This window comes from Sparus aurata, chromosome 13 (assembly GCF_900880675.1).
Source record: "Sparus aurata chromosome 13, fSpaAur1.1, whole genome shotgun sequence".
Taxonomy (NCBI): Eukaryota; Metazoa; Chordata; class Actinopteri; order Spariformes; family Sparidae; genus Sparus; species Sparus aurata.
The window spans coordinates 14,653,324-14,678,643 of NC_044199.1; the positions used below are offsets into that span (position 1 = coordinate 14,653,324).

At 41.6% G+C, this 25,320-nt stretch overlaps 3 protein-coding genes across 4 annotated transcripts; 1 reads left to right on the forward strand and 2 right to left on the reverse strand.

Moving 5' to 3' along the window:
• Nucleotides 1-23: 23 nt before the first annotated feature.
• Nucleotides 24-9,054, reverse strand: ggnbp2 (gametogenetin binding protein 2). 2 transcript variants are annotated; one of them, XM_030437482.1, is made up of 14 exons: nucleotides 8,246-8,813; nucleotides 7,935-8,060; nucleotides 7,149-7,229; nucleotides 6,726-6,979; nucleotides 6,268-6,366; nucleotides 4,889-5,002; nucleotides 4,555-4,764; nucleotides 4,273-4,447; nucleotides 3,984-4,172; nucleotides 3,754-3,886; nucleotides 3,247-3,372; nucleotides 2,983-3,131; nucleotides 964-1,176; nucleotides 24-784 (listed from the first exon to the last, which is right to left on the reverse strand). In XM_030437482.1, the coding sequence occupies exons 1-14, from the start codon at nucleotides 8,258-8,260 to the stop codon at nucleotides 581-583; spliced, it is 2,088 nt and encodes a 695-aa protein (XP_030293342.1). In that variant the 5' UTR covers nucleotides 8,261-8,813; the 3' UTR covers nucleotides 24-580. The 2 variants fall into 2 exon arrangements, with proteins under 2 accessions (XP_030293342.1, XP_030293343.1); XM_030437483.1 differs by lacking the exon at nucleotides 8,246-8,813 and adding an exon at nucleotides 8,903-9,054 and having other exon boundaries at nucleotides 499-784.
• A 205-nt stretch (nucleotides 9,055-9,259) lies between these two features.
• pigw (phosphatidylinositol glycan anchor biosynthesis, class W) lies at nucleotides 9,260-12,197 on the reverse strand. The gene is made up of 2 exons (XM_030437484.1): nucleotides 11,708-12,197; nucleotides 9,260-11,295 (listed from the first exon to the last, which is right to left on the reverse strand). The coding sequence occupies exons 1-2, from the start codon at nucleotides 11,837-11,839 to the stop codon at nucleotides 9,799-9,801; spliced, it is 1,629 nt and encodes a 542-aa protein (XP_030293344.1). The 5' UTR covers nucleotides 11,840-12,197; the 3' UTR covers nucleotides 9,260-9,798.
• Nucleotides 12,198-12,273: 76 nt separating this feature from the next.
• myo19 (myosin XIX) lies at nucleotides 12,274-25,299 on the forward strand. Its single transcript, XM_030437481.1, has 24 exons — nucleotides 12,274-12,536; nucleotides 13,996-14,143; nucleotides 15,611-15,759; nucleotides 16,039-16,152; nucleotides 16,686-16,818; nucleotides 16,906-16,975; nucleotides 17,058-17,160; nucleotides 17,262-17,358; nucleotides 17,448-17,524; nucleotides 17,824-17,914; nucleotides 18,104-18,269; nucleotides 18,525-18,598; nucleotides 18,705-18,826; nucleotides 19,044-19,157; nucleotides 20,248-20,424; nucleotides 20,511-20,648; nucleotides 20,749-20,856; nucleotides 20,980-21,050; nucleotides 21,129-21,208; nucleotides 22,288-22,451; nucleotides 22,672-22,801; nucleotides 23,145-23,230; nucleotides 23,379-23,699; nucleotides 23,786-25,299. The coding sequence occupies exons 1-24, from the start codon at nucleotides 12,477-12,479 to the stop codon at nucleotides 23,897-23,899; spliced, it is 2,907 nt and encodes a 968-aa protein (XP_030293341.1). The 5' UTR covers nucleotides 12,274-12,476; the 3' UTR covers nucleotides 23,900-25,299.
• The last annotated feature ends 21 nt before the right edge of the window (nucleotides 25,300-25,320 follow it).

The window sequence follows — 25,320 nt, forward strand, 5'->3', positions numbered from 1 at the left end:
AAAAAGACAACCCAACAAATGTGTAATGCATATTAATAAATACTCTTTATTTAGTAAATTTTGCACATTGCGCTCTTAACATCACACCCAAATCCTTATTACAAATGGATGTTTATTCTCTGTAAAATCTTTATATTTAGAATTTCTGTACACATTTAATGGTACCACCTTTACCACAACATTGAAGTGTCACCGAAGAGAAACAAAATAGAAACAAAACCATAAAAAAAAGAATACATAAAATAAGACTCCTAAAATGTATCCCTAACGTCACAGCTTGCGAAGCTTGATTACTGATTCCACTGTGCTCTTACCCAATGACCCTACAAAAGACCAACAACAAATAGCTAGGCTTGGTCAAAGAGAACAATTACTGGTGAGAAAGTGGCCAAGAAACGAGATGGAAAAGTGAGAGAGAGAGAGAGAGAGAGAGAGAGAACAACAGAAAGTAAGAATCACATTTACTTTAAAGGAGAATTGACTGAACAGGACACCAAATGTACTTCCGATTTTACTTTTCTAAAGATGTCGCAGCAGTGGTCACGAGTGTTTTTCCCGGGGGAAGATTTTCTTAGTGCAGTTAGTTGACACTGGTGGTGGCGAACCACTTTCCACAGACCGGCTTACTCCCCTCAGTGGCCCGGCAGTAGTTGGTGAACTTCTCTTTCAGGAGCTGTCTGTACTGGTGGCGGTTGTTGTAGAAGGACTGGTTTCTTTCTAAAAACGCCTGGATTTCATCTTGTGTCAGACAGTTCTCTTCATCTGAAGTCGCCTCTGAATCGTCCTGTATTGAGAAAGTGAGTTTACATAAGAATCAAAACCAGTTCATTCATCCATTCATTCATTCTTATTCAGAAAAAGAACATTTAGTTTGTCCTGTGCATGTCCTACTATGTCAAGTCAAAATGCCTCCTATGAGAAAAGGCCCACTTTTGAATGTTTTAAACTACATTTGTCACTAACCAGAAGTTCCACGAGACTCATGTTTGCCTCTGGAGGACCCACATGAAGGGTGAGGTTCTTCTGACGTGCTGTCCATGGTAATCGTAGTGCAATGCTGGTAAATGTGTCACCACATAAGGAGGAGAAGATTTCTTTGGTTCGGCAGGTGTGTGATGATTGTGGACCGTGGCCTGTTGTGTTCCCATCTGGCATACAACCTTCATCTTTTTGTCCCTGTGGAAATGTGCACACTTCATTTAAAGTCCGTGTAAACCAAAATCAGCCATTTTCTTCTAAACACATTAAACGGGTCATAAATGTGTTTACTTAAAACATGTAAAAGCCATTCGGCCATGTAGAATTTAATTTTGGAGCTAGGCTCACAAACAGTTTTTCAACATTTCTGTGTTCAGGATTTAATGGGCGGGTCAGAAATCATGCAAATCATGGCCGCGTTACGTAACGCGGCCATATGATTTGCATAAACCCCTCCCTGCTGCGGAAGTGGTATAAATACGTTCAGCGCATCGGCTTCAGCGGTTCTCCCACTCACTCTCCAGTTTCGGTTTGCATTGCTTACAATAGTTTGCAGCTAGCTAACCAGCCAACCAGTCAGCTAACCAGCCATGTCTCCTCCACATCGCTCTGCATCTTTCCTGGATGCCACAGTGTGCAGGGTGACTGCGCTGTTAGCTTATTTAAGTTTCCTTCGGATGAAACGTAAGGAAACGGGGGAGTCCATTGACGCTGGTCAACTCCGTCCCCGGCTTGCATCCTCTCCTCCGCCAACGAGGAGATGTGACCGCTGCTGACCACCGCTGACACTCTCCGTCCTGCTGACGGCGGGTCCCACCGGCATGATGTGGCCGCGCCGTCCCGCTAACGGCGGGTCCCACCGGCATGATGTGGCCGCCGCGCCGCAGCATGCTCTCCGTCCCGCTGACGGCGGGTCCCACCGGCATGATGTGGCCACTGCGCCGCAGCCGGCCCTCCGTCCCGCTAATGGTGGGTCCCACCGGCATGATGTGACCGCGCCGCCGCTGACCCTCTCCGTCCTGCTGACGGCGGGTCCCACCGGCAGTATGTGGCGGTAGTATCAGGGCCGCATTATTGGTGAGCCGTCCCAGTGTGAACGGATAATCCGGAGGCGCGGAGCGAGGGCGTGTCGGTCTGACAGTCTAACTGCACAGGTCCTTCACTCAACTAAATACAGAGAAATGTCCCACAAAGCAACGTTACATGACCGAACAAAAGTAACGTAGTAACTATAACTGTCTTTAGCAACTTATATGAGGAAAACACATCCCACAGCTGTATGTGGAGAAGCGTCTGTCCTCCTGTCCGTCCCCTCCCTGTCCTCCCGACTCTTCCTCACATTTCTGCTCACAAAACAGCGTCTGTCACGCTTGTCACAAGAGTGCTTAACTCACCGAGTGTTTGACGAAAATAAATCACCGCGACCGCCAGCCCTCCCGACCGAGACTTAAGGAAACTGTCCCCCAGAAAACAGCCTCCGTCCCCGCGAGTGACAGAGTCAGACAGCGTCCTGTTTACTGATGGTGATTATGTATAATTATGTAATTTAGCGCGAAAAACTTCACTCCGTCACTTTCCAGGATGTTTAGTGGGTCAGGATCTCAATCAATACACGTTATAACAGCATCTATATGATTATAAACTGTCCGCGGGTTTAGATAGACAAGGGGAACACCTGGGGAACACCTGGGGAGACACCGACGTCATTAACATGACGTGTAGCCCCCGCCGCATGGGCGTGGTTCCAGCGCCTCTAACTGACACGCCCCCAGCGTTTCACAGCAGAAAGAAGTGCTTGTTTTTCAATGATTTAGAGACCTAATTTTATATACTTAAAATTTTTTTTAATCTTTCAAATTTGGCTCAGTGGTCAATGATACATGTTTCTTTGGTGTGACAAACCAATAACACAATTTTTTTGCCGCTTTACACAGACTTTAATACACACGCCTGCAATATTCTTCATGTACTGCAGCATGTGAATTCTACAGTTTGTCCTCTCACCTGATTGTTGCATAAACCCTTGCCCTTCCTTTTCTTCTTTTTACTCTTGCATTGAGTGTTCTCCTCAGCGTGCGGCCAGCAGTCCACACAACTGTCTGTTCCATCCTCCTCCTTGTCTTCGGCACAGTGATGGGCATTTGGGTCATCTCCTGCAGAAGGTTAAAAACAAAAACACTGTGAGAAAAACAGACTCAAGATTATATGTTTAAAAAGCCCCTGAAGTAGTTTTAAGTCCTCAGCATGTTGGAGCTTCTCAGACCAGACCTGCTTCGTCATGGTTGCATATTCCCTCAGAGCAGGCGATGTCCGAACCTTCTCGCGATCCTGTCTCACTGCCCTCCATACTTGAGGAGTAGCCGCAGTCACTAATATTGCTGTGGGGAGACAAATCTGGAAAAACACATGGAAAATATTTGTCCTCACAATGCTCTTGCTAGTGCAGCAGATTCTAAAAGATACACAGGTTGGCTTGTGGTGTTTGTGGAGTAAATTAAATATTCAAACTGTAAGTGCAACTGACTGTTTGAGGTAGTTTGCGTTGCGGTCCAGCAGAGGACACTCTTAAAATTCACCATCAGCTTGACCTATTCCATGCCCTATTAACCTTTCAGTAAGCTAGGCTAATGAATAAAAATGGAGGAGGACGCTAGCAAAGCCGTGCTTATCTGATAATCACCAACACTGAGGCGTCTGTGATGCAGTGTGTGAAAGTATTTTGGGTTGTACATCATAGACTCGACTGTTATAGCTTTAGCCTGTGTGCATTTTTACCCTGTTTGGTGTTGTCTGGGCAGCTACATGAAGTGTTTCCATTGGCGGCGACGCTTTCTTCACATCTGGCCTCCTCCTCTTCATCGTGGCTACCACAGACCTGGCAAGAGTCCTCCATAGACTCAAGAGAACCCTGCAACACACCACATGGGCCAGATGTAAATAAAGGCAATCAGCTGTATGGCTGCATATAAACAGAGATGTCTCATTGAATATGCAAGGATGATGACCTCGTCCAAATTTTTCTCCTTATCCTCTGTCTCCTGCTCAGATATCTCAAAGCCACACTTGTTTTTGCGTCGATTTTTCCGCTTTTGCCTCTTTTTCTCCTGCTTCAGCTCTTTGGCCCGCTCTTCCTCAGACAGCTCCTCGACAAACTGCTCGAGACGGCTGATCCCCTGCATCTTCTCCACCGCCATCTAGGGAAATAGATACATTAGCACACAGCCATAATGTATTCATCATGTGATTAATCAATTTAAAATAATACTATGCACACACTGGCGTTGAATTGTGTACCTCAAAACTTTTGCGTAGTGCATCAACTCCCAAATGAAACAGTATCTGCCAGGTCTGCTCCTCTGCTCTGAGTTTCTGCCAGATTCTGTGCAACCGCTCGTACAGGTGAATACCCAAACAGGTGAGGACTTCTTCCTGTGCAATGTCAATGGTCTTGGCATGTCTCTCTCTGCGTCTTAAAAAAAAAGATACAGCCTCATCAACTCAATGTACAAAAACATTAGAGGGAACGTGGCATAATAAAAAAGTCCTCAAATCAAACTAACTTCAACATCTACTTACTCATAGCCTCCTGCAAATTCAGGCTCTGCCCGCCCAAGGAGGTGAGCAATGAAGTCAGTCTCACAGCACACGTGGATGTGGCGTTCATGGGGACAACAGCATAGTCCTTCATACAAGGCAGCGCAATACCCCTTCTCTTTAGTGCAGTCCAGCTCACCCACCAGGATGTTGTATGCCCTCAGCACTTTATTCTTACAGTCAGTGCAAAACCTGTGCACAAGAAAGCAAGAAAGTCACACACTGTTAATTAATTCCTCTTTCTACCTTTAACACAACACTGAAAGAAGGCGGAAATGGCATATTGAGAGTGATGGCTGCGATAGTCACACATTACCTGTGTTTACGCAAGTATGTCTCCAGCGTCTCCAAGAGACAAGCGCTATCAATAAGGACGACCTCGTCTCTGCACTCCTGAGACATCAGCTCCCACACATCCATCCAGCTTCCCCTGTAAGCAAAACATACAACTATTATAGCAATACAATCACAATACACAGTAATCATCTCTTAAACCTGTAATAACTGTTTGTTGTTGGCCATTAGGGAGTAGCGGAATGAGCTGTAAACATAATACTGGCATACCTTTTAAGCAGACATGGTCAAATTGTTAGCACACAGTTGCTTATTTACACATCCAGCAGATGTGGAGCTACATTTGCACTCATTGGGAGTCGTATTCGTAGTCACCATGATAATATAAGGCCAATATTCACTCTTCTTTAGTGCTGAAGTTGTCCTAACCAACTCCTGAGGGAAATATCTGACTCATTAGCTGCTAAATGCTGCGCTGTTTTCTCTTCATTTGAACAATGCCAGCATATCTAACTGAGGCTGTCTAATGAACTATAATCTATTCATAATGTCCTCAGTTACAGAAAAACATGCAACTGCTGCTATACGTCCCCATGCATTGCATCCGGATTTCTATCCAAATATTACAACAGAAGTGGCAGGAGAAGGCTGGGTGTATAATACATTGGTTTAGATGATAGTATAATTATCAGCTTAAGAAAAATGAATGTCACTTGGTCTGTTTTGGTTCCCAAACTTGAACACAAACTCTTCAATATTTATTGAAGTGAACACAAGATTAACTAGGATCTTTTTTTCCAATATAGAGTACCCAAAGTATTACGTTTAGATCACTTTATTGCCTTTTCAACTGTTTGTATATAGCTGCTTTCTGATTTGAAAAAGACATTATCCAAATATCATGCAATGTCTATTATTCGTACTTCCGTAGCTGTTGCTGGTAAAATATATGTTTTTTTTTCACACTCTTGGCCAGAGGTGTTAAAGAGTTTCTATTTTAGATTCACAAAAACATTCACCACCTTACACGAGTCTTGATAACACCACAACCAAAGTCGAAACTCCCCTTAAACACAACAAACACTTCATGTTCGTTTCTTTATTATTTTATAAACTATCTGGGGGACAGAGATGACTGGCATTATGCTTCTGAGGAAATAGCACAACTCAGTCTTTTGTGGCTTGTGTCTACATGGCAGGGGGCACCAACTGTCCAAGGGAAAAACGGATGCTAAATTTGTTGTCATACAGTTTGCTAAAACCAACCACTCTCTTCTGCTGGGAAAAAATTATCTTCCTATTCTCAGATATAGGCTCTTAAAATGTACATCCTGAATGTTAATTACTGAAGAAAACAACAGTTTCATGAAGATAACAGGTGAAAATAGTCACATTACTCACCCCAAGGGTTTAGGTTTGTGTGTGTCCAAGGAGTGTAGCTGACAGCGCTTGTTCTTTTTACTTTTTGGGATGGCGTCAATCATGTCATTCAACTTTGACCTGTAAAAAAGGAAACGTTCGATTAAATTGCAGTATTGTCTACAAAAGTTGATATATTACAACAGTGCGAGTTGTCCATTTGCTGCATCTGGCGCTAAAAAGACAGTATGTGACAGTAGAAGCTAAATTGACAAAGAATATGAGCATAGTTACAGTTTTAACATCCATAACTCAAAGTGAGTAACACAGAATAGCATTATCATCATTATAGTATTCCACCAAACTCAGAGCATTTTCTTGTTGTTATCACATACTGAGGTTTCCTCTTTGTTTTAACTAACAAAACACACAAACACAAAAATATATAATATGATTGATTCAGCAGTGAAAATAAAATAAAAAAATTATCTGTATCTTACCCGTGGACATAGAAAAGGGTGTAGAGCTTCTTTACATCTGCTAAACACGGCTTGGTGACAGAAAGCATTCCTGTGGGTTTTACTGTGAGGGGCTCCAGGGCTGGGTTGCCAGATTCCACCAAATGTGAGAAGAGGCGCTCCACGCTGCGTCTGCAGCCCACGCATGGCACCAACTGAGATAATGCACTGTAGACCTCCCTGGATGTGACCATCAGGGCGATTGTCAAGTCCTGTTGCTTCAACTTGGAGTAATACTGAAAGCGCAACAAATCACACATCTGTTACCAATTTATTGACATGTCGTGAAAAGACAAAATACAAATTTGTTGACTGAGCTTATGTACACTGTAGCAAGAAAACAGCTAAATTCACTTGTTTTCATTCGGCTTAATAGACCCAATATGCAGAATTAAAACCACTCACCTCAGAAAACTGTTTCCAGTGAGACGTGTTTATTTCCTGGGTGTCAACATCCATGACACTGTCAGAAAACTCCATCACCATCTGACAAGATATACAGTAATGTATATTGAAATTCTCAAAGACTCATTTCAGCCTTGCTGATAACTGTCTGAATACATAAACCATTACTTAGGGAAAGACCTGTATCTCTGTTCACACTGTAAACATGTCACTTTTAAAGGCATATGGTATCAAATCACAAGCACAGGATCACAGTAAAAATCGTCTTCTTGGTTGTTAAAGTTTATACCACTGCCACAAAAAGTTCTTGATACTGACTAGCAGGTGCCCATTAGAGTTTACAGTTTTTGGCACTGTAAATGTCAGTTTTACTGTCATTGTATGAGCAGCTATATATGTACATTGAGGTGTTTGTCATCAATATTGCAGCTACATCATCACATGTTATGAAAGTAAAATTGATTGGTACTTTCAGACAACATTGTCTATGTCATCTATCACCCCACCATTCCCATAGAAATGTATGTATTTGTCTAGACATTATAATTTTCTTAATTAATAGATTATGCAACAAAGTCAGCAAAACTCAATGTTTGTCCCTTAAACAGGTTGGGACTTGCTCGGTAATAACTAAGCTTTACTTCTGGACATGACATCAGTCAGAGAACTGATGTGGTGTGCTAGCACATGACCCAAAGAGGCTTATGGCTGAGCTAGCCACTTAGCTGTGATCTTCACAGCCAGTCTCCTTGTGCTCATATACAACATATGGAAAAGCTTATTTACCGTCAGAGTATCATCGATAAACAGGGGTATCTGTCTGGCGAGAAATGGGTAGTCCTCTTCCCCCTCCCTGCACACTGCTACCAGACGTGCCATGACTTCTTCCAGTTTGGCTGTGGTGCAGCTCGCCTGCAGGTGACACACAAGAGACCGACTGACCACAATTGATATCAGCACAGGCTACATCAAGCTAATGCTAATCTACTGCAGGTCATCGTGGGCTATCTACCATATCGCCGTGTCACTACAATAAAAGCTGTGTTGCGCACTACATGACACTCAAGCACTGTGCAAAAGACCAATCATTTATTTACCGACGTTGCCAACATCTTCTATAGCGTTGCTAACACTGTTGCAGTGGAAACAGATTTGTCTTGACCCAGATATAACCAAGCTAAGTTAGCAAAACAACATGAGCGACGAAAGCTTGGTGGGGGGACGGTTATGATGTCATGTTAGGGTTCGGAAAATCAGTTTTAAGTCGTTTTGGCTACAACAGTTGAATTTAAGAAGACGAGGTTTAATCACGCTAACGTCTATCTGCTGGTCACGAAATAGCAGCAACCAGCGACTAGCCAGTTAGCCTGGTAGCTAATTTCGTTGGGAGCACGGTTCGAAAAAATGAGGAAGCCGGTCAGTTAATTCTTAGCGCAATATTTCCAAACGATCTTTACATACAGAAGTTTCTGACATTCTGGTAAATAACGACTGTGCTGTGTAGTTGGCACAGTTTGTCTACGCCCTGTCGATGCCAGCAAACTTGGCTAACTTACTAGTTAGCATCGCTATCCTATAAAGCTAACGTTAGCGAGCTTGAATACGGCTAATATAAAGTTCAACTGACTGACTGGCTACTTAGCGACTGTCACTTTCATCAGCTACTCGCGCTAACATTACAAAGACTGGACATATTGTCTCACCTTGACAAAATAAAGGGACAACTGCATAAACCCGGATAGTGTTTTACTTACCCGCTTGCGAAATCTACTCTTAAATAAAAAATAAACAAGTGCGACAGTGACTGGCTGCTACGGTGGCGGAATCTTCATGACTGATTTGACCTTTGCCCTCCACACGTAGTAGCTGACGTTGTAATGCGTGTGGCATGAAGGGGGCGCACTACGGATATCTTTCTAAGGAGAAAGTGTCCATTCATTCGAGAAGGGCTGTTCTAAATACTGTTTTTTTTAATGGGTAAGTGAGCACTCAATTTCCCACTTCTTCATCATTATTTGCTTGTTTTTTTAACCATCAGTTTTATGTTGCTGCACAGAGTTCAACCCGAGCCCTTACTTTGAGGGTTTGGCACAATGATGGGGAACAGACCGTTGATTTTCAATACTGAAGAATCATTTTATTTAGTACAGGTGTTGCAGTCACTAAGATTTGAGCAGGAAGAAATTCAAACCAAGCAAAACAGTAATAAAATGAGCAGTAAGGTAACAAACAAGAAATTATAAAAAATATATTTACACATCAGATGTGTACAAGATATACAGAAAAAAATATATAGCTCCCATTACAGGCTATGTTTACTTACTACATCATTTTAAAATGCTGGTTTCCCTTTTATGAAAGTCAGAGGTCTTATAATTCATGTAAAAACCAATCCAGTATAAGCAGAATGCATTATTTAGCAGCAATGAGCAAACTGTCTACTAAAAAGAAAAAAAAAAAAAAAATCCCAAACATAAATCATTTTAAGCAAACTTCTAAACTACATCTCTGGTTTGACTGTATATTTTTTTCACTTAGTCCAAGACACCATTTTATCAAGACAGAGCATTCATTTTCATGCATTAATAAATAATGTACAAATATCTTACAGAAACAAACAAACCTTTTAGTGCAATTACAAAATGCAGTTTCACCAGAATTTTACTGTAATTCCACAGAGATGTAAAATGTATATGACAAGGGAATTCATGAACATGTACAAAAGCAAAACACCTACTGAAATTAAACTGCCACAGCTAAGTGTGTCCACTATGGAGTTGGTCAATCCTGTCATGAGATTTGCAAGCAGGAAAAATAACAGCTGATTCCTGTTGACAGCTTGAACAAGGCAGCGTCTTTCCATTTCACCTGTCTTTGTGTCAGAGACTGACTCGGATTGTTTTATACACAAATTCCACGATGAGGGTACTAACTGACAGCCTGACGTTCTTTTGGAAAACAATAAAACCATATCAGCTATACCAAGGCAGGACATAAAAAACAAAGACTGGGCAACACTCCAGATGGAGAAAGGTAAATTTGCCATGCGACGAGACACTGGCTCCACCAGTGTCTGGCATATGTACAAACCAGTGTACAGGACCAAACTTCCCAACAAGAGGTTGGAAAGTGCTTTGAGCCACTGTCTGACCTGGGATCTTGGTTGCATCAAATACAGTCCCACCTGAACTCCTGCCAAGTAGATGGCTACATAGCCCACTACAGAGAATATGCCCTCCTTGTTAGCATGCAAAAAGTCCTTTTCTCTGTCATTGTTGTGGACAATGAAGGCCTTGAGCTCTGATGTCTCTAGAGCGTACTGATAAAACCCGCTGATCAGAAGGGCAAAGACCCACGACTTACTGGGTGGTAGCACAGCCAAAATCATAGAGGCCACAACTCTGACGATAGCTAGTGTGAAGAAGAAATTCCAGTGGACGCCATACTCTGTCACGTGCTCCTGGTAACCACTCATTTTCAAGCTCACCAGCCTGGCCATGCCAAGAACCACCAGGGGCCAGACAGACAGGAGCTGCTTAGTGATATGATTCATCTTGGATCCTGAGATGCGTTTCCTCCGTGCCTCTGGGCATACAAGGGCATTTGCAAAGACATATGCTCCCACCCCAAAGTCCATAACCCCTGTGCCATAGGTTTCTGTTTTAGCATATCGCCTTGGGAAGACACTAAAGTCTACTGCGAGGATGCTGATGGCTGTTTTCACATTAACAAACACTCGGAAGATAGTCACAAAGGGAACCTGGTTGACTTGAACGTGACTCTGAAGGAAGGAGCTGACAGTGTTCTGTGGGTGCCCAGCATTAGGATGGCTGTTGGTGCGATAGATATAGCATAAAACACAAGCCGAAACAATAGTCAGGCTTATGATGACCTGGTGAAGAGTGCTGCTCAGAACGGTGCATGACAGGACGAGGGGGAGAATCAGAACAGAGAAATCAAGAAGCAGGTGAGAAATCAGTGGGAGCGGCAGCGGAAGAAACCCTTTGGCCTGATGGTAAAGGATCAGAATGAGTCCTCTGTTGATGAGGCAGAGCGGGGTGAGAAATGAGCCAAGTGCCACCTCCTGCAGACTGGTCCCATTCAGGTTACTGACAAACGCCTCCTTCAGTTCCTTCTGAGACATGACCTGCAAACATTCAAATTCACATTTTACTACATGAGAGAAATATGTCTTTACCTGGAGACAAATACATATGAATAAGCTCAAAAGACAGTAGAAAAAGAACAACATTTAGGACACTATGACAGAAACCACAGTGAGTTTACAAGAAATGGGAACAAAGGTGTAACCTGATTGCAGAATTTATTCAACTCTCGATGTACCTTCTGATTTTCAGCCGAAACAACCTTCGTTTGTTAGCGTGTACAGTGTACAAAAGCGCTCTGTGAGCTACTCTTCTTGATACATTACCTTCCAGACAGTATTATTCCAGCGCTCACCATGAAGTCAGTTAGCTTAACGTTAATTCTCTCATCTACACTACGATGCTTAATGGCATTCTTTAGGTAGTTGTCTGTATAGTTTTTTTTTTACTCACCAAGGGGTTTGTCTCTTCGGCGTAGAAAAGGCAAAAACACAAAAAGACCTGTTTTACAGCATTCTTGTTTACAGTCGGTTGAGAGCCGCTGAAGCGCGTGCGCTTACTTCCGCATTCGGCCTCATGCTGCATTCAACACGGCTCGGATTTCTGGGAACCTCCAACCTTAACCGAGACATGAGTTTTAAGCATGTTAAAAACAATTCTGAAAAAAAGTATTCGTACTTGCCTTAGTGTAAGTATTTCATGTGTATGACGGTCAAAGAGCATGGCTGAGAATCTATTTAAGGACACTGATAAATGCAGCATGAGTGTTAATCTTAGAGTCGACGTTTCGTTAAGTAGAAATCTAGTTATTCATTGAGAAATATACATAGTCCCGATTTTAAGTTCAATTATGGGACATTTTGAAAAATAAATGCTTTAGAGTTATATGGTCTTATGAAAACCTTCCTCATAAAAGTAATCTCAGCCTTTGTCAGCCGGTTGCGGACAGCTGTGCCCGTGAAGTAGCAGGAAGCGGGCGGGAATAAAGTGTGTGTGGTTTGGGAGTTTGGGAGGCAGTCGGACAGCCAGCAGGCAGGCAGGCACAGGAAGTTGTCCTTGAGGAATTTTCTGACTGTAATGGAAAATACTGAGTTTCAGGCAGGCGGGTTCAGGACTGTAGGGTGGAACAGCCATAACTTATGTTAAGTGGGATTTAGTAATACCTTTAATCAGAGTTTTCCGGCTGAGTTTGAGGACAGACTCGGAATTAACAGTCAAATCAATGAGTTCTGCGGACCACCGACGTAACGTTGGAGCAGTGTACAAGAATGGAGGGGGAAAGGTGAGTTGGGACACGGGGAAAACCCGTCCATAACTGCTGTCAACTGGTGGTTTAGAGTTTTCCCCTTCTTGGTGTATGAAATATAAAAGTTAACGGCAGTTGAAGTTAAGTTGACCTGGAATGGACTTTATCGACCTGTAACGTTACCGATGCTCAGTTTTGATTGGTCGGTTCGAAATCAAAACGCATATGTGTGACCGAATAACAACACTGTAACGTAGTTTTAATGTGCCAGAGGAATATAGTATGTATAATATGATAGTTCCTACAACGCGTGTAGTGAATAACGCCAAACTTACTTTGTAGAAAATCTAGCAATGCATTTCTCCCTTGCTTTTAGAAAAGCTAATATAGCTATGCTAACGAGTCTTAGAGAGGGCTGTAAAAATGTTGAGGGGCACTTTTAGTATACAAGTCTGTAGTCTTTAAGTGTCCATTTACTACCTGTGCACAAAATAATCTGGTACCTTTGGTGTCTCATGCCTGTCAGTAGCCAGTTTTCCAGTAGTGAGATTGACTAAATGATCAGATTTTTGACTTGAGACTGGAATGAGAACAGCAGACAATGAGTTGGGCCACTGAAACATATGTCACATAACTTACATTTTGTTAAGGGATTGTTCTTGATCTACCTGAGCACGATGTTTGTGCTTGTGTGATTATTCTTCAGCCACCTGCTGCTTTCTAAAATCATAACATAACACACTGCAATACCCTAAGACGTGTGTCCTCATAGATATTATTCATATAGCATTATTAGGTATTAAATTCACGACCTTAAGACTGTCTGTTTTTTATGCCTTCAGCATTCACACTAATTACATGGTTTAAAGTGACCTCACAGAATGATTGGATAAAGGCTACCCGCCATTGGATTAATCCTGTCTGCTCAAATTAAGCGCCTCAGAGTGTTGACAGTTCTCAGGCGGACAGCAGGTTCAGGCCATGTGATCTTGGCAGGATAAAGCAGACTTGCATTCGTCAGTCCTGAGTGATTGTGGCTTAATGGAAATACACATGTCATATTGATTGAAGTGGAGTTCTGCACAGATGCATGTGGCAGTTAGCCATGTGAGACTATAGGCTGTAAGATAAACCATGGTGTCAGTGAAAAAGGCATGCGACGCGAGAATAGATACTTGATGTCTATATGCATTTTGTATGTTGTTTGAAAGCTCTCTTAAAGCCAAGAATAAGGCTTGATCATTTAATTGCATGATATGGAATGTTTATAGGCGCTTCATAGGCTGAGAAAGTTGGGCAGATTTATGCTTTAAAATACAAGGCTTTCTTTGTTTTAAAAAAAAAAAAAAATCTTACAAATGTTTCCACCCATTTACGTGACATAACTGACAGGGTGTCAGTTCATATTTTAAACCCAACATTCCTCCTGTGTGTGTGTGTGTGTGTGTGTGTGTGTGTGTTTGTGTGTGTGTGTGTTTTACATATTTACACATAGGTGAGAGGATTTGTCCAGAAAGTCCATTCTCCTCCCCCATCCCTAAATGATTCACTGGAGGGAGAAATTCAGGCCTTCCTCATCGATGAAGACCAACTCCACACTTATGATGACCTCACCAAAGTCAACCCAGTGACGCCAACCACGGGTAACACATCGGGCTATATCACTTGATAAACATGATGCATGTCACTTTGTCCTCCTAGTGCCTACTAGTAATTTCACTGGTCATACATTTTTAGTAGTTTTTTATCAACAAAGTAAACCGTCCACTTAACACGATGGCATCAATTTTGAAATCACCAACGCTAAACGTCAGTGAGAGCTGAATGTTTTATTTGTTGCATAAACTCTGCCCTTATTTACAAATACACAGCCAGTGTGACGCAGTGTTTTCCAGCTCGAGTCACCTTGGATTGCAGCATTTGCTGTGTATTATCTAATCAAGTCAAGATAAAATCTGGTGGGAGGATAAAAACAAAAAAAATGCATTAACAATTTCAGTGCGACCAAAATGCTGCAGTATACACGATCACAGGGAGGTAACAGTCATCATGCAAGTGAGCAAACCCTGGGGCATGATTTACCTTGCACACACATGCCTCTCAAATATACAGCGATTCTCGTATTCTTTCTTAATTCATAAAGCGGTGGGTAAGTATTTAGCATGATATTATAAAGTGTCTATTTTCACTATTTTAATCATAATTTCTCCATTGTTTTTTCTTTTTTAATGACATGACAATGCAGTGTCATTGGTATTATATAAGAAAGCATCACTGTGGGAAACAACAATTGACTGTTTTTGTGAAGCCAAAAAACAAAGTTGTTTGTCTTTGGTTAGGATGCATGTATTCTTCCTGTGCATTTTTCCACCGTGTAAGGGTGACATTAGGTGAAGTGAACAAGTCTGTTGGAAGGACAGAAATATAAACATGCCTTCAGAGTAAATCCCAGAAAAAACAATAGAATGTAATCTTTTATAATATTTTGTCTGTGGTTGCCATGCTCATTTTCCACCCAATAGACGTTTCTCTATGAGAGGCTCTGGCTGTTAAAGCAGTCATAAAAAATGAAAGTTGAACTGCATGCTTTAATCGATTGCCATCATGTTTCAGGCTGATTAGATGTTTCACAGTGGATATAACCACTTTGTGCTTGTCGAAAAAAGTTATATTCTCATTAAATGCTTTGGGGCATGTCTCTCTAAGAGCACTGTTAGTGCAGTTAAGTAGGAATCTCTAAGCAGAGGGATTTGAAATTGGATGAAATATTGTCGATGTAACCGCAGCTATTGATGCTGAAGGTTTTAGTGATATTTTAAGGCAGTGTTGTTTCGGTGCACGGGGAGAAACACAACAGTACAGCTTGGTAACAGCAGAGGTAGGACAACGGCATGAAATTGCTTAAGAATATTTTCCTAAAAAGCCCTTTTGATTGTGACTCATCTTTTATTTTATATAGTCCAAGATTTTTATTATAGACACACATTTCTTTGCCAGTTAAATGCTTCCGTTTAATCAGGTCTCTTGTGGTTATCATCTGTAAAATACTGATTTGCCTGTTCTTTTTTTATGTTAATACCTAATGACATTCAGTGTTTATCCTCTGGTAGTGCTGAAATGCCTGCAGGCCAGGTACAGTGCGAAGGTGTTTTACACCCATGCTGGCTGCACGTTGGTGGCTCTGAACCCCTTCCAGCCAATCCCAGACCTCTACTCTCTGGATGTGATGAAGGAGTATCACTGTGCACCTCAGCCCCAGGTATTTACACAGTCACAGCTGTCTCTCAATGTAATTCAACTAACCTGTGAATATTTCTGTATGGTATTTTTTTTCTTTATGTTGAGTAGGAGGATGGGTGGTGTGGGTGCATTGTAAGAAGTTTGGTGTTATCAGGATTAACAAGAACTGGTACCACGAGTGTGCCAGCGATCAATATTTGATCAGTATGTTTTAATATTTTCCAACTGAGTGTTGAAGTGCATAAAACTTCAGCAATGCTATTTTGTGGTTACTTTAAACATACATCTCTGTCAACAGGAGTTCAAACCACATATCTTTATTGTGGCAGAAGAAGCCTACAGGAATGTCCGGGGCCAGCTGGTGCCAGTGAACCAATCTTTGGTGGTCAGCGGTGAGAGTGGTGCAGGAAAGGTAAACAAACACATTGTGTGTTAAGCTTAAAGAATTATAGTTAACCTGTGTACATTAGGTATTGACTAATGTACAGTATACTGTATATGGGCTAAGCAGATTAGGGTTTTTTATCAGCAAAGAGTTGTTCAGTATGCCTCTTTGTTGCTCTTTGCTCAGTACAAGATTGAAAGGGCAGTTTTAATTTGTCTGTCTGTCCATTGTTGAATTTCTTTGGCCCACAGGGATGTTTTTACATGTTCAGCAGCATCAGAAATGTGCTTCTGAACAAGGTCCCTATAACGTGTGTATCACTGAAAAAATGTGTATGAATTAATTAGAGGAAAATTTTAACATGATGATAAATGTCTATCAAGTAAAATTCCAACATTTCCTGTTCCCTGCCTTCCAAAATGTGAGGATTTGTTGCTTTGAATATTGAATATCTTTTCAGCACTAGGAACTTGCGATGGACATATTTCTGACATTGTTAATTAGTCTCTGGAAGTTAGGAGACAGGATAAAGGAAATGCTAATAATTTGTCTCTTAACAGACATGGACATCTCGTTGCCTGATGAAATACTACGCCACGGTGGCAGCCTCCTCCTCAGTGGTGAAGAATCAAGACACAGTGGAAAGAATAGAGAGGAGGGTGCTGGACTCCAACCCCATCATGGAAGCCTTCGGTGAGTAAACTGATTGCTGGTGTCGTCGTTAATGGGAGAATAACCACTGTCAGCAGTCAGTCTGTTAATACTCTCCCCTCCATGTAGGTAATGCCTGCACGCTACGGAACAACAACAGCAGTCGCTTTGGAAAGTACATCCAGCTCCAGCTGGACAGGTAAAACTAAGCCTGCTGTATGTACTTTAATACAAGTTGTTCATCAGTTTAATCTGTTCAACATGTTGTTTGTTACATAAAGGTGTCAGCTGTTAGTAGGGGCATCAGTACAGACATATTTGCTAGAGAAGACCAGGGTGGCCTGTCAACCAGCCAATGAGAGGAACTTCCACATCTTTTATCAGGTCAGTTAACAGGGCTCATACAGTCATCTGGTATTTTAGTTTAACATTAACACGTTCATATATAGTTCAGATGTAAATGCTGAGCGCATATTGTTTTTCAGATGACAAAAGGGGCCACAGACGAGCAGAGAAAGGAGTGGAAGATGTCTCATGGCCAGCGTTTTGCTTGGCTGCCAAATTCTGAAAAAACTGTCGAAGGTTGGTCTCTGTTTTTAATTTTTATGGCTTCTATGCTATGATTGTCTGTGATTCTCACAAGTAACTGCTGCTCATTTAATGTTTTATAGAGGATTGTTTTCAGGAGACCATTGGGGCGATGGTTCATCTGGGCATTAATGCAGAAAGGCAGAGACAGATATTCAGGGTAATGTACTGTGTCATTGGGCACACTTTACTTTAATCTCTTTTTTAATTTTCTTAACACTGAATTAATAGTCACACTATAATCCAGCATCCAGCATCATGGGTGCCCACAGGAGGAGTTACATCTGCTTACAACTGCATTATTGTCTGTTTTCAACAGTTTATTACATGTTGATATACGTAATATAAAAATGCTTAATAGTAAATAATCATCAACATTCAGTCTTGTTTCCGAATTTTTGATAACAATTTTTTGTGTGCAAGCACAGAATTACATTTATCCTCCATATTGCCTTACAGATATTAGCAGGAATTCTGCAGTTGGGAAATGTGAATTTCTCTTCTTCTTCGGATGAATCACAAACCTGTGACCTAGAGGAACTGTCCAAAGGTATTGAATATGATTTTGTTTAAGACATTTAATCAGTTCTAATCAATCCCTTCCAGTCATAAAGTGCTTAAAATCTTATGTAAAAAAAACTTTATATAGGCTTTACTTTCATGTGTCATTCTGCTGGCCTTGAAGAATACATTTCCAGACAAAGCTGCCGACAAACCTGAAATATGTAATGTGTTTCAGACTTCTTGCAGAGGGCTGCTGAGCTGCTGTGCGTCCCTGCTGAGGAGCTTCAGACCTGTTTAAGAGTGAGGATGTTGAAGGCGGGGAAGCAGAGCGTGCTAAAGCCCTGTTCCCAGGCAGAGTGTAGTGTGAGGAAAGACTGCCTGGCCAAAGTCATCTACGCCCAGTAAGAATAAGGATCTGATCATCAAACTTTACAGCGGTTTGTCAGAATGTGATAAGGTTTAGTGGAAAGCGCTGGTCATGCAAGAGCTTGTTTTTGTCCTGTGACTGAGGTGTTCAAACTCTGCTTTGCAACAAACACACAAATGTGAATCCATCTTGCCTTTTTAATTATATTAATTAGTGAGGAACTTAATTATGTACGTTAATAACTGTTTATATTATAAGCTCTTTATGTTTTGTCAACTTTTCCCAACAGATTATTTGAATGGCTGGTTACATTCATCAACAACAGCATTTGTGCAGAAGAATCCACGTGGTGCAACTTCATAGGTAAGAGCATTATTGTCTCTTACATCACTGAATGTATATAATTTCTTTGCTCCAGTTTCTTTACATAAGCTCACACAGTCCTCTCCTCTCCTCCCTGTGATCCCAGGAGTTCTTGATGTTTACGGGTTTGAGTGTTTCCACATCAATAACCTGGAGCAGCTTTGTATCAACTACGCCAATGAGAAACTGCAGCAGCACTTTGTGGCTCATTATCTCCGGGCTCAGCAGGTAGCGTCTCTTTGTTTTTGCTTCTGTTTCCGTGCAGAGATCTGAGCAGAGCTGTAGAGCATCTGATGGTGAACAGTGGCCTCAGACATTCAAGAGGCTATGTCAGTCTTTACGAAATCTCTGCCGTTCGGAAATCCAGGGCATCTTTTTGCACCTTGTGTTATGTGAGAAATTGATTTTGTACTTGAATATTTGTGTCTATTTGTGCTTCTCCCAGGAGGAATATGTGTCAGAGGGGTTGCAGTGGTCCTTTGTCAAATACCAAGACAACCAGAGCTGTCTGGATCTTATAGAAGGGAGCCCTGTCAGTGTGTTTTCTCTTCTTAACGAGGTATGATGCCCCTTGTCTGTCTGCTGCTTACTGTGTTCCCATTCATATTTCTTACCTTTTTCTGCTGCTGTTCTGCTTCACCGGTTTGTCATACTGCTTGTGTAAGATACTCTTTGTCTTTGTTTTTCCATAGTCTTAAGCATTTGTCGGCAAGCTATGTGCCTGTTGCTGGTGTGCCAGATTGTATGTAATTTATGGAATGCTTGCGTCATTTGCCTGTTGGGTGTGTTGAGATGTTTGGATGTGTTCTGCTGCCCTAAGGCAATGTCTTTAGCTAGGCTGCCATTGTAGATAAGAGTTTTTTCTTAATGACCTGCCTGTCTATTTAATAAATAAATAAACCAGAAAAAAATGCATATTATAATAACAATGAATAAAGCAATTAATAACTTCAACAATTCCATAAACGTGTTGCATGTGTGCGTGTCGTAGGTGCCCTCCGTTACATTTACAAATAGTACTACACCCCTGCTAACGTAGAGGGCCCAAAAACGAAAACTTTCTTTCATCCTCACATCAAACATGAATTTTGCACTCAATAGTACAGCAGTATTTGCTTCTTTTTCTTAAATCAATTATTGTCTGTGGCTAGACTAAAGGCAATAAAATACAGAGCTATACATCGCTTGATTTCTACCCACAAAGCATCAAAAATAGGCACAAAACAAACAATAAAATACATCATATCCCCCATCAATTTCTGAACCATATCTAAAAAGCATTTGTTTTGGCATTCAAGGTTTAGGACCTTTTTATATACATATGTAAAATGTTTAATTGAAAATACTCCTGTCCATGTAATGACAAATGAAGCCCTACACATGTCTCACAAGAAGTGAATATCTTACATGTCAACACATTTTCGAGGAAGTTCATGTAAATTCTATTCTTTCAAAAAGAAATGACAAGTATAGATTTATGTTATTATTGCAAAGCCTATTGTAATTTTGTGTAGAAGGAGAGAATACATATACTTATCCTCCAGCCCGTTAACCCTCTTGTGATCAAAAAGAGGGGATTGCAGTTCAGTTGTACTGTATGTATCTAGCAAAAGTGGATGTCTTTAACTTTTTGAATATCTGTCCTACAGGAGAGTCGTCTCAATCGAGCCTCAGACGCAAAGACATTGAGGATTCGTATGGAGAAGGAGCTCTGTAATAACGGCAACATCAGCTGGGACAAGTTCAGCAAGGAGCCGCACTTCACTGTGGCCCATTATGCTGGCAAAGTCAACTACCGGATACAGGGGATTGTGGAGAAAAACAAGGTGTGTAAGAAAAGCTTTTACATTGTGTTGAGGAGGTTGTCCACAGAGCCATCCACTTATTCCCTCCTGCATTTTTTTTATTTTAGGACCCAGTACCACCAGAGCTCATCAACCTGCTGCAGAAGTCTGACAACCCCCTGCTTCACCAGATCTTCACTGATAAGGAGGCTGACAACACAACCTGCAAGGGGCTCAGCAAAGTAACTGTGGTCTCCAAGTTCAAGGTGGGAGTCAATTAAAGACAATATTAACTTGTCAAGGCCTGTAGAGTTCCTCCTCGGAGGGCTGAGTCATGAAACTGATGATGGTCATGTCTTATTGTAGAACTCTCTGGAGAGCCTGATGAAGATCCTCCACACAACAACTCCTCACTACACTCGCTGCATCAAACCAAACCCGGACTGCAAGCCTATGACCTTCGAAAAGGAGGAGGTAGATGTTCTACACACGCATTTAATACTGTTCCCTCGTACCACAATGACAACAATCAGAGGCCACACTTTATATATTCACCAAAGGAACAGGTTTTGATGGATATCTCCTGTCTGCTGTCAGGTTATCATGCAGTTGGAGGCCTGTGGGATTGTGGAGACCATCCATATCAGCGCTGCTGGTTTTCCAATAAGGTGAGACACTTTCCTATGTTTACTCTCGATCCTAAAGTTTGTTTTGAGTTGTGTTGACTCATCATTTCTGTTTCACAGAATTCCTTTCAAAGGCTTCATGCAACGTTATGGACTGATTGCAAAATATTCAGATTTCAAGTCAGGCAGTCTTTCTGTTGGTGAGTACTGTTGTCTGTAGGGTTAATGAACAATACATTTTGTCATGATTATTGTGGACATAGAGTGACTTTATCTCCTGTCTTTAGGTCTGCTGGTTTATGCTTTTCCTTCAGTAGCCCTCTTAGTAAAATTGATCCTTAGTCCTCTACTCTTCTTGGGCCTTTTCCATTTGGTGTATAGAAACAGGACTTTTTAACAAAAATTGCAACTTCTTATGCACTTTTCAGGTAAATCCATGCACCTCTGAATGTCAGGGCTTGCTTTGCATGTTGAGACATATTTCTCTTAACATTCCTGATAATAGTACACTTGAACTTCTACTCATAATAACCCACTGTCCGGCTGCTTTTTAGCTATACTAGCAGCTCTACAGAAGGCAATGTGGGTTTGTTTGTTTGTTGGTTGGTCTTTCCAGCACTTTGGTCCAGACTGGAATATGTCAACAGCTGTTAGATATAGTGCTCAGACATTTTTGTACGGGTGTTCATGTACCACCGAAGATTAATCTTACTGGACTTTGGTGATCCCCTGATTTACTGTAGCGCCACCACCATGATGACATTTGCAGGTTTTTGTGAAATGTATCGATCACTACTGGATTGATTGCCACAAAACCTGGCACGTATATATTCATGGTCCCCACCGTGATATGTAGTCTCTTTGGTGATCCCCTGACTTTTTCTGTAGCACCACTAGGAGGTTAAAGTTTGTCCCATACATGCAAAAGAAATGACTTTTGCTCAAGTAGAGCCTCACAGAAGCTGCTAGCATGGCTGTAGACTTGATTGTCTTGTTGCATGAATGTTCAAGCTCCCTGCTGACTGACCCTGAATGCAGCCAAATATGATCAGGTTTAAATGATGCGGTTATATCATATCATTGTTTGTGGCAACTGTGCTGTTGATTCTGATGGATTTCTTTGTGCTCTCACACTAACCCACTGAACAGTTTGCACCTCACTGACTGACATATTGTCAAACACATACTGTGTGGCACAACTGAATCTCTAGACTGCTGGTGTGCTGCTCTGCCCATACTTGAAGGATGTCTCCAGTAATTGCTCTAATTTCTTTCTTAGACGTGGAGGATGATGGCAACGAAAATCTTCGGCATATGGTGGAGAAGCTCCTTCATGTTGTATTACGACACGAGGCGACTGACCCCTTGCACAACCTTGACAGTGAAAAGCATAATTCATGGGTGCACTGCGGAAGGACTAAAGTTTTTCTCACCCAATCAATGGTCAGTCATTTATGTAAAATCTCTGATATCCTCACACATAATTGAAAGTTTATGTATACCTAGGAAATAATTTGCAAGTTTACTTCGTAAAGCCAAAAATGTAACTTTCAGTGTTTGGAAACACCCAATGAGTATTGTACTCATTGGGTGTTTCAGTTACGTATCAGGCTTGTAGAGCAAATGAGGGGGAGTACTGACCTGCCTGGCTGTTGTCTTACAGCTGGATTTGCTGGAGGGTCAGAGGAAGATGATCCTGTCTCAGAGTGCCTTCACCATTCAGTGCTGCTGGCTGCGTTACCAGTGCCGCAGACGCAATGTATGCCGGCAGTCTGCTACCCTGATCCAAGCAGGTAAACTCTTAAAGCCTTGGCTGGGTACCACTGAGTGGAATCAGCAGAGCTCTGTGTGCTCACTCCCTCTACATGAGCCTGCTGGCTTTGACCTCACTGTCTGGCCAACAGGAACCAGCTGGCAAAGTCTGTACACTGTACTAATGTTTACAGGCTGTCAATGTTTATCCCTTCAGAAGCTGCCACACATGGAAGCTCATCTGATTAACTGTTGATGACAAATGATCTTTTGATACTTCCTATCTGAATTGGGACTACAGACACATTCATCCCCACAATGCACTGATTGAACTAGCAGAATGAATGGCTTTGTAACGTGTTAAATTGTTTCTGCCTCCTGCAGCCGTGCGGTCCTGGCTGGTCAGGAAGGAGGTCCACAGATGGAACAGAGCAGCTTCAGTCATCCAGGGCACCTGGAGGAAGTGGAGGGTGAGATTTTGTTTTCTTGTTCATGGCTTATAAACACTGGTGCATTTACAGCAATGTTTATTAATGTGCACAATCCCTGTTGAATAAACAAATAAATATACATGGAGTAATGGATAATATTTAAGTATCCGTGTCACTTTTCATGCAGGCACTATTGAAGGCTTTGGCTGAGGCCGAACTGGACGATGCAAAGGACCTACAGGAGGACATGCCCGCACTGAACCCTATTATCCGGGAGCGAGGCTCAGTGCAGCTCTCCAACATTCAGGAGCCTGTCACGGTGCGAGGGTGGCCCATGGGTCTGGCTCTGGCCTCGGCCCCGTCTATCACCGTGTCTCTGACAGCCACAGGCTTCCAAAAGATGATGTCTGTGATGGCCTCCCTAAACCTGCCCTCCAGGAAAGGGGAGTATAAGGTGGAGACCAACCAGTACACACGGGGGCTCGCCTCCATACGGGCTCAACCCAAGGTGAGGGAAAATCAACAAAATTCTTTTTGAAAAGATTGTCATAGTTTTATTGGTTATTTGAAATTATTTGTTACTTTTCTCTTCAGGGATCTGTAAAGCTGCACTGTCAGCGATCTCCACTCCTCTACGCTGACAGACAACCAGGCAAAAAGTGTGATGTGACAGGGTTCAACGAGATCCTGCTAGAGAAAACTTTGTGAGAGCAGAACACTGAGGGCTGAACTCATCGACACAGATAAGGGACAATCTGGTGCAGAGGTGGATCAGAAGCTGCTCCTCCATAATCTGACACAGAGGGAACAAACCTGGTATTTTAGGAATTTTTTTTTTTTACTAAATGCATGTATTTAAAGAGATCACAGCAGGTCTGATTAACTGTTTTTTTTAAGAATGCCAAAGTTTGTACAAGGGTGAAAAGAAATGTAAAAACCTGCACCCTGGCAGGATAATATTTTAACCTCATAAGTGGTCAGGTGAGATAATGCAGGATGCTCTGAACCTGACCATCTACAACAAAAAAATATCATCAGGATAAGGTAGAGACTATCTTGTCAAGCATTTGCAGAATAAGTGCCATGTGTCCCACACGTAGAAAATGGGGTGTGAGTCGTGATTATGATGATGCCACCACAAGAGCAGACGAACCCGGAATCATTTTTAATTTAGTCTTAAATGATAACTGGAATTACATGTTACCACCTCAGCACCTTTTTAAAAAACGGACAACTGCAGTTTTCTCTTTGGATGTTTGACTGTTGATCAAAGTGTTGGGCCTTTGAAGAGTGCCTTTTTTTAAATCTACTCTCAAATCACAAATGGGCTGGTAACAGTATTTATTTAGGGTGACTATTTATGTGTAGTTTGATAGATTTATTGTGGGTGTAAAAACATATTGGTGATTCAGGTGCACATATGTTAGCACATTATCCGGCATTTATTTTGAGTGTAATTTATTCTGGAGAAAAAAAACAAATCAAGCAAGTTTGCACATGTAAAGTTCATGCAGTATTGCACATTAAAGCCTGCTCACATTTGGCAACAGACTGACAAGAGTCATGAACAAGCACACGCACCTTGTTTGAAACAGGGAAAGAATGAACCAATCATTAGCTGCTTTTTGTTTGATAAGAGGTCTTTATACTATGCACATCTGCTTAATGTTGAATGAAACCACTTTGTTTTAATCTGCTGCAGTCCAAAGCATTAAATGCAGGTACATTGTAACATACCAAAGTCTTTTTTACTCTAGTGTTTTGTGTGGCAGAATGAACATGTTAATTGTGGCATCAGGTTTTCTTATATTCAAGATCTTTTTTTCTATAACTTTTGCAAAACAGCATTTGTGTAACTTAACCCTGAATTTTATATTCCTAGTTTTAGATCAGACAACACTACAGGGACATTACTTGATAGATCTTGCTTTGCTCTCGAAACGATTCCTGCTCTTTCAATCTTTTCCAGCTGTAGATTCACTGAAACTTTATCATTAAATCTATGTGCTTGTTTGTGTCAGCAGTACCAAGGGATCAGTGTACAACAACTTGAATTCTGTTCATATTTAAATGACTGTTTTGTTAAAATAAATGTCAGTGTTGCAACATTTTGAATGTAGATGTTTTCC

Bases quoted from the DNA above. Each gene is read 5' to 3' on its own strand.
- ggnbp2 (XM_030437482.1), bottom strand. The intron at 1,177-2,982 runs GTGAGAGGACAA...ACATTTCCACAG, and splicing joins AGGGTTTATGCAACAATCAG to GGACAAAAAGATGAAGGTTG. The intron at 785-963 runs GTTAGTGACAAA...TTCTCAATACAG, and splicing joins TGAGTCTCGTGGAACTTCTG to GACGATTCAGAGGCGACTTC.
- pigw (XM_030437484.1), bottom strand. From the start codon at position 11,839: ATGCAGCATGAGGCCGAATGCGGAAGTAAGCGCACGCGCTTCAGCGGC. The intron at 11,296-11,707 runs GTGAGTAAAAAA...GAATGTTTGCAG, and splicing joins CCGAAGAGACAAACCCCTTG to GTCATGTCTCAGAAGGAACT.
- myo19 (XM_030437481.1), top strand. From the start codon at position 12,477: ATGAGTTCTGCGGACCACCGACGTAACGTTGGAGCAGTGTACAAGAAT. The intron at 12,537-13,995 runs GTGAGTTGGGAC...ATTTACACATAG, and splicing joins ACAAGAATGGAGGGGGAAAG to GTGAGAGGATTTGTCCAGAA. The intron at 16,976-17,057 runs GTAAAACTAAGC...TGTTACATAAAG, and splicing joins ATCCAGCTCCAGCTGGACAG to GTGTCAGCTGTTAGTAGGGG.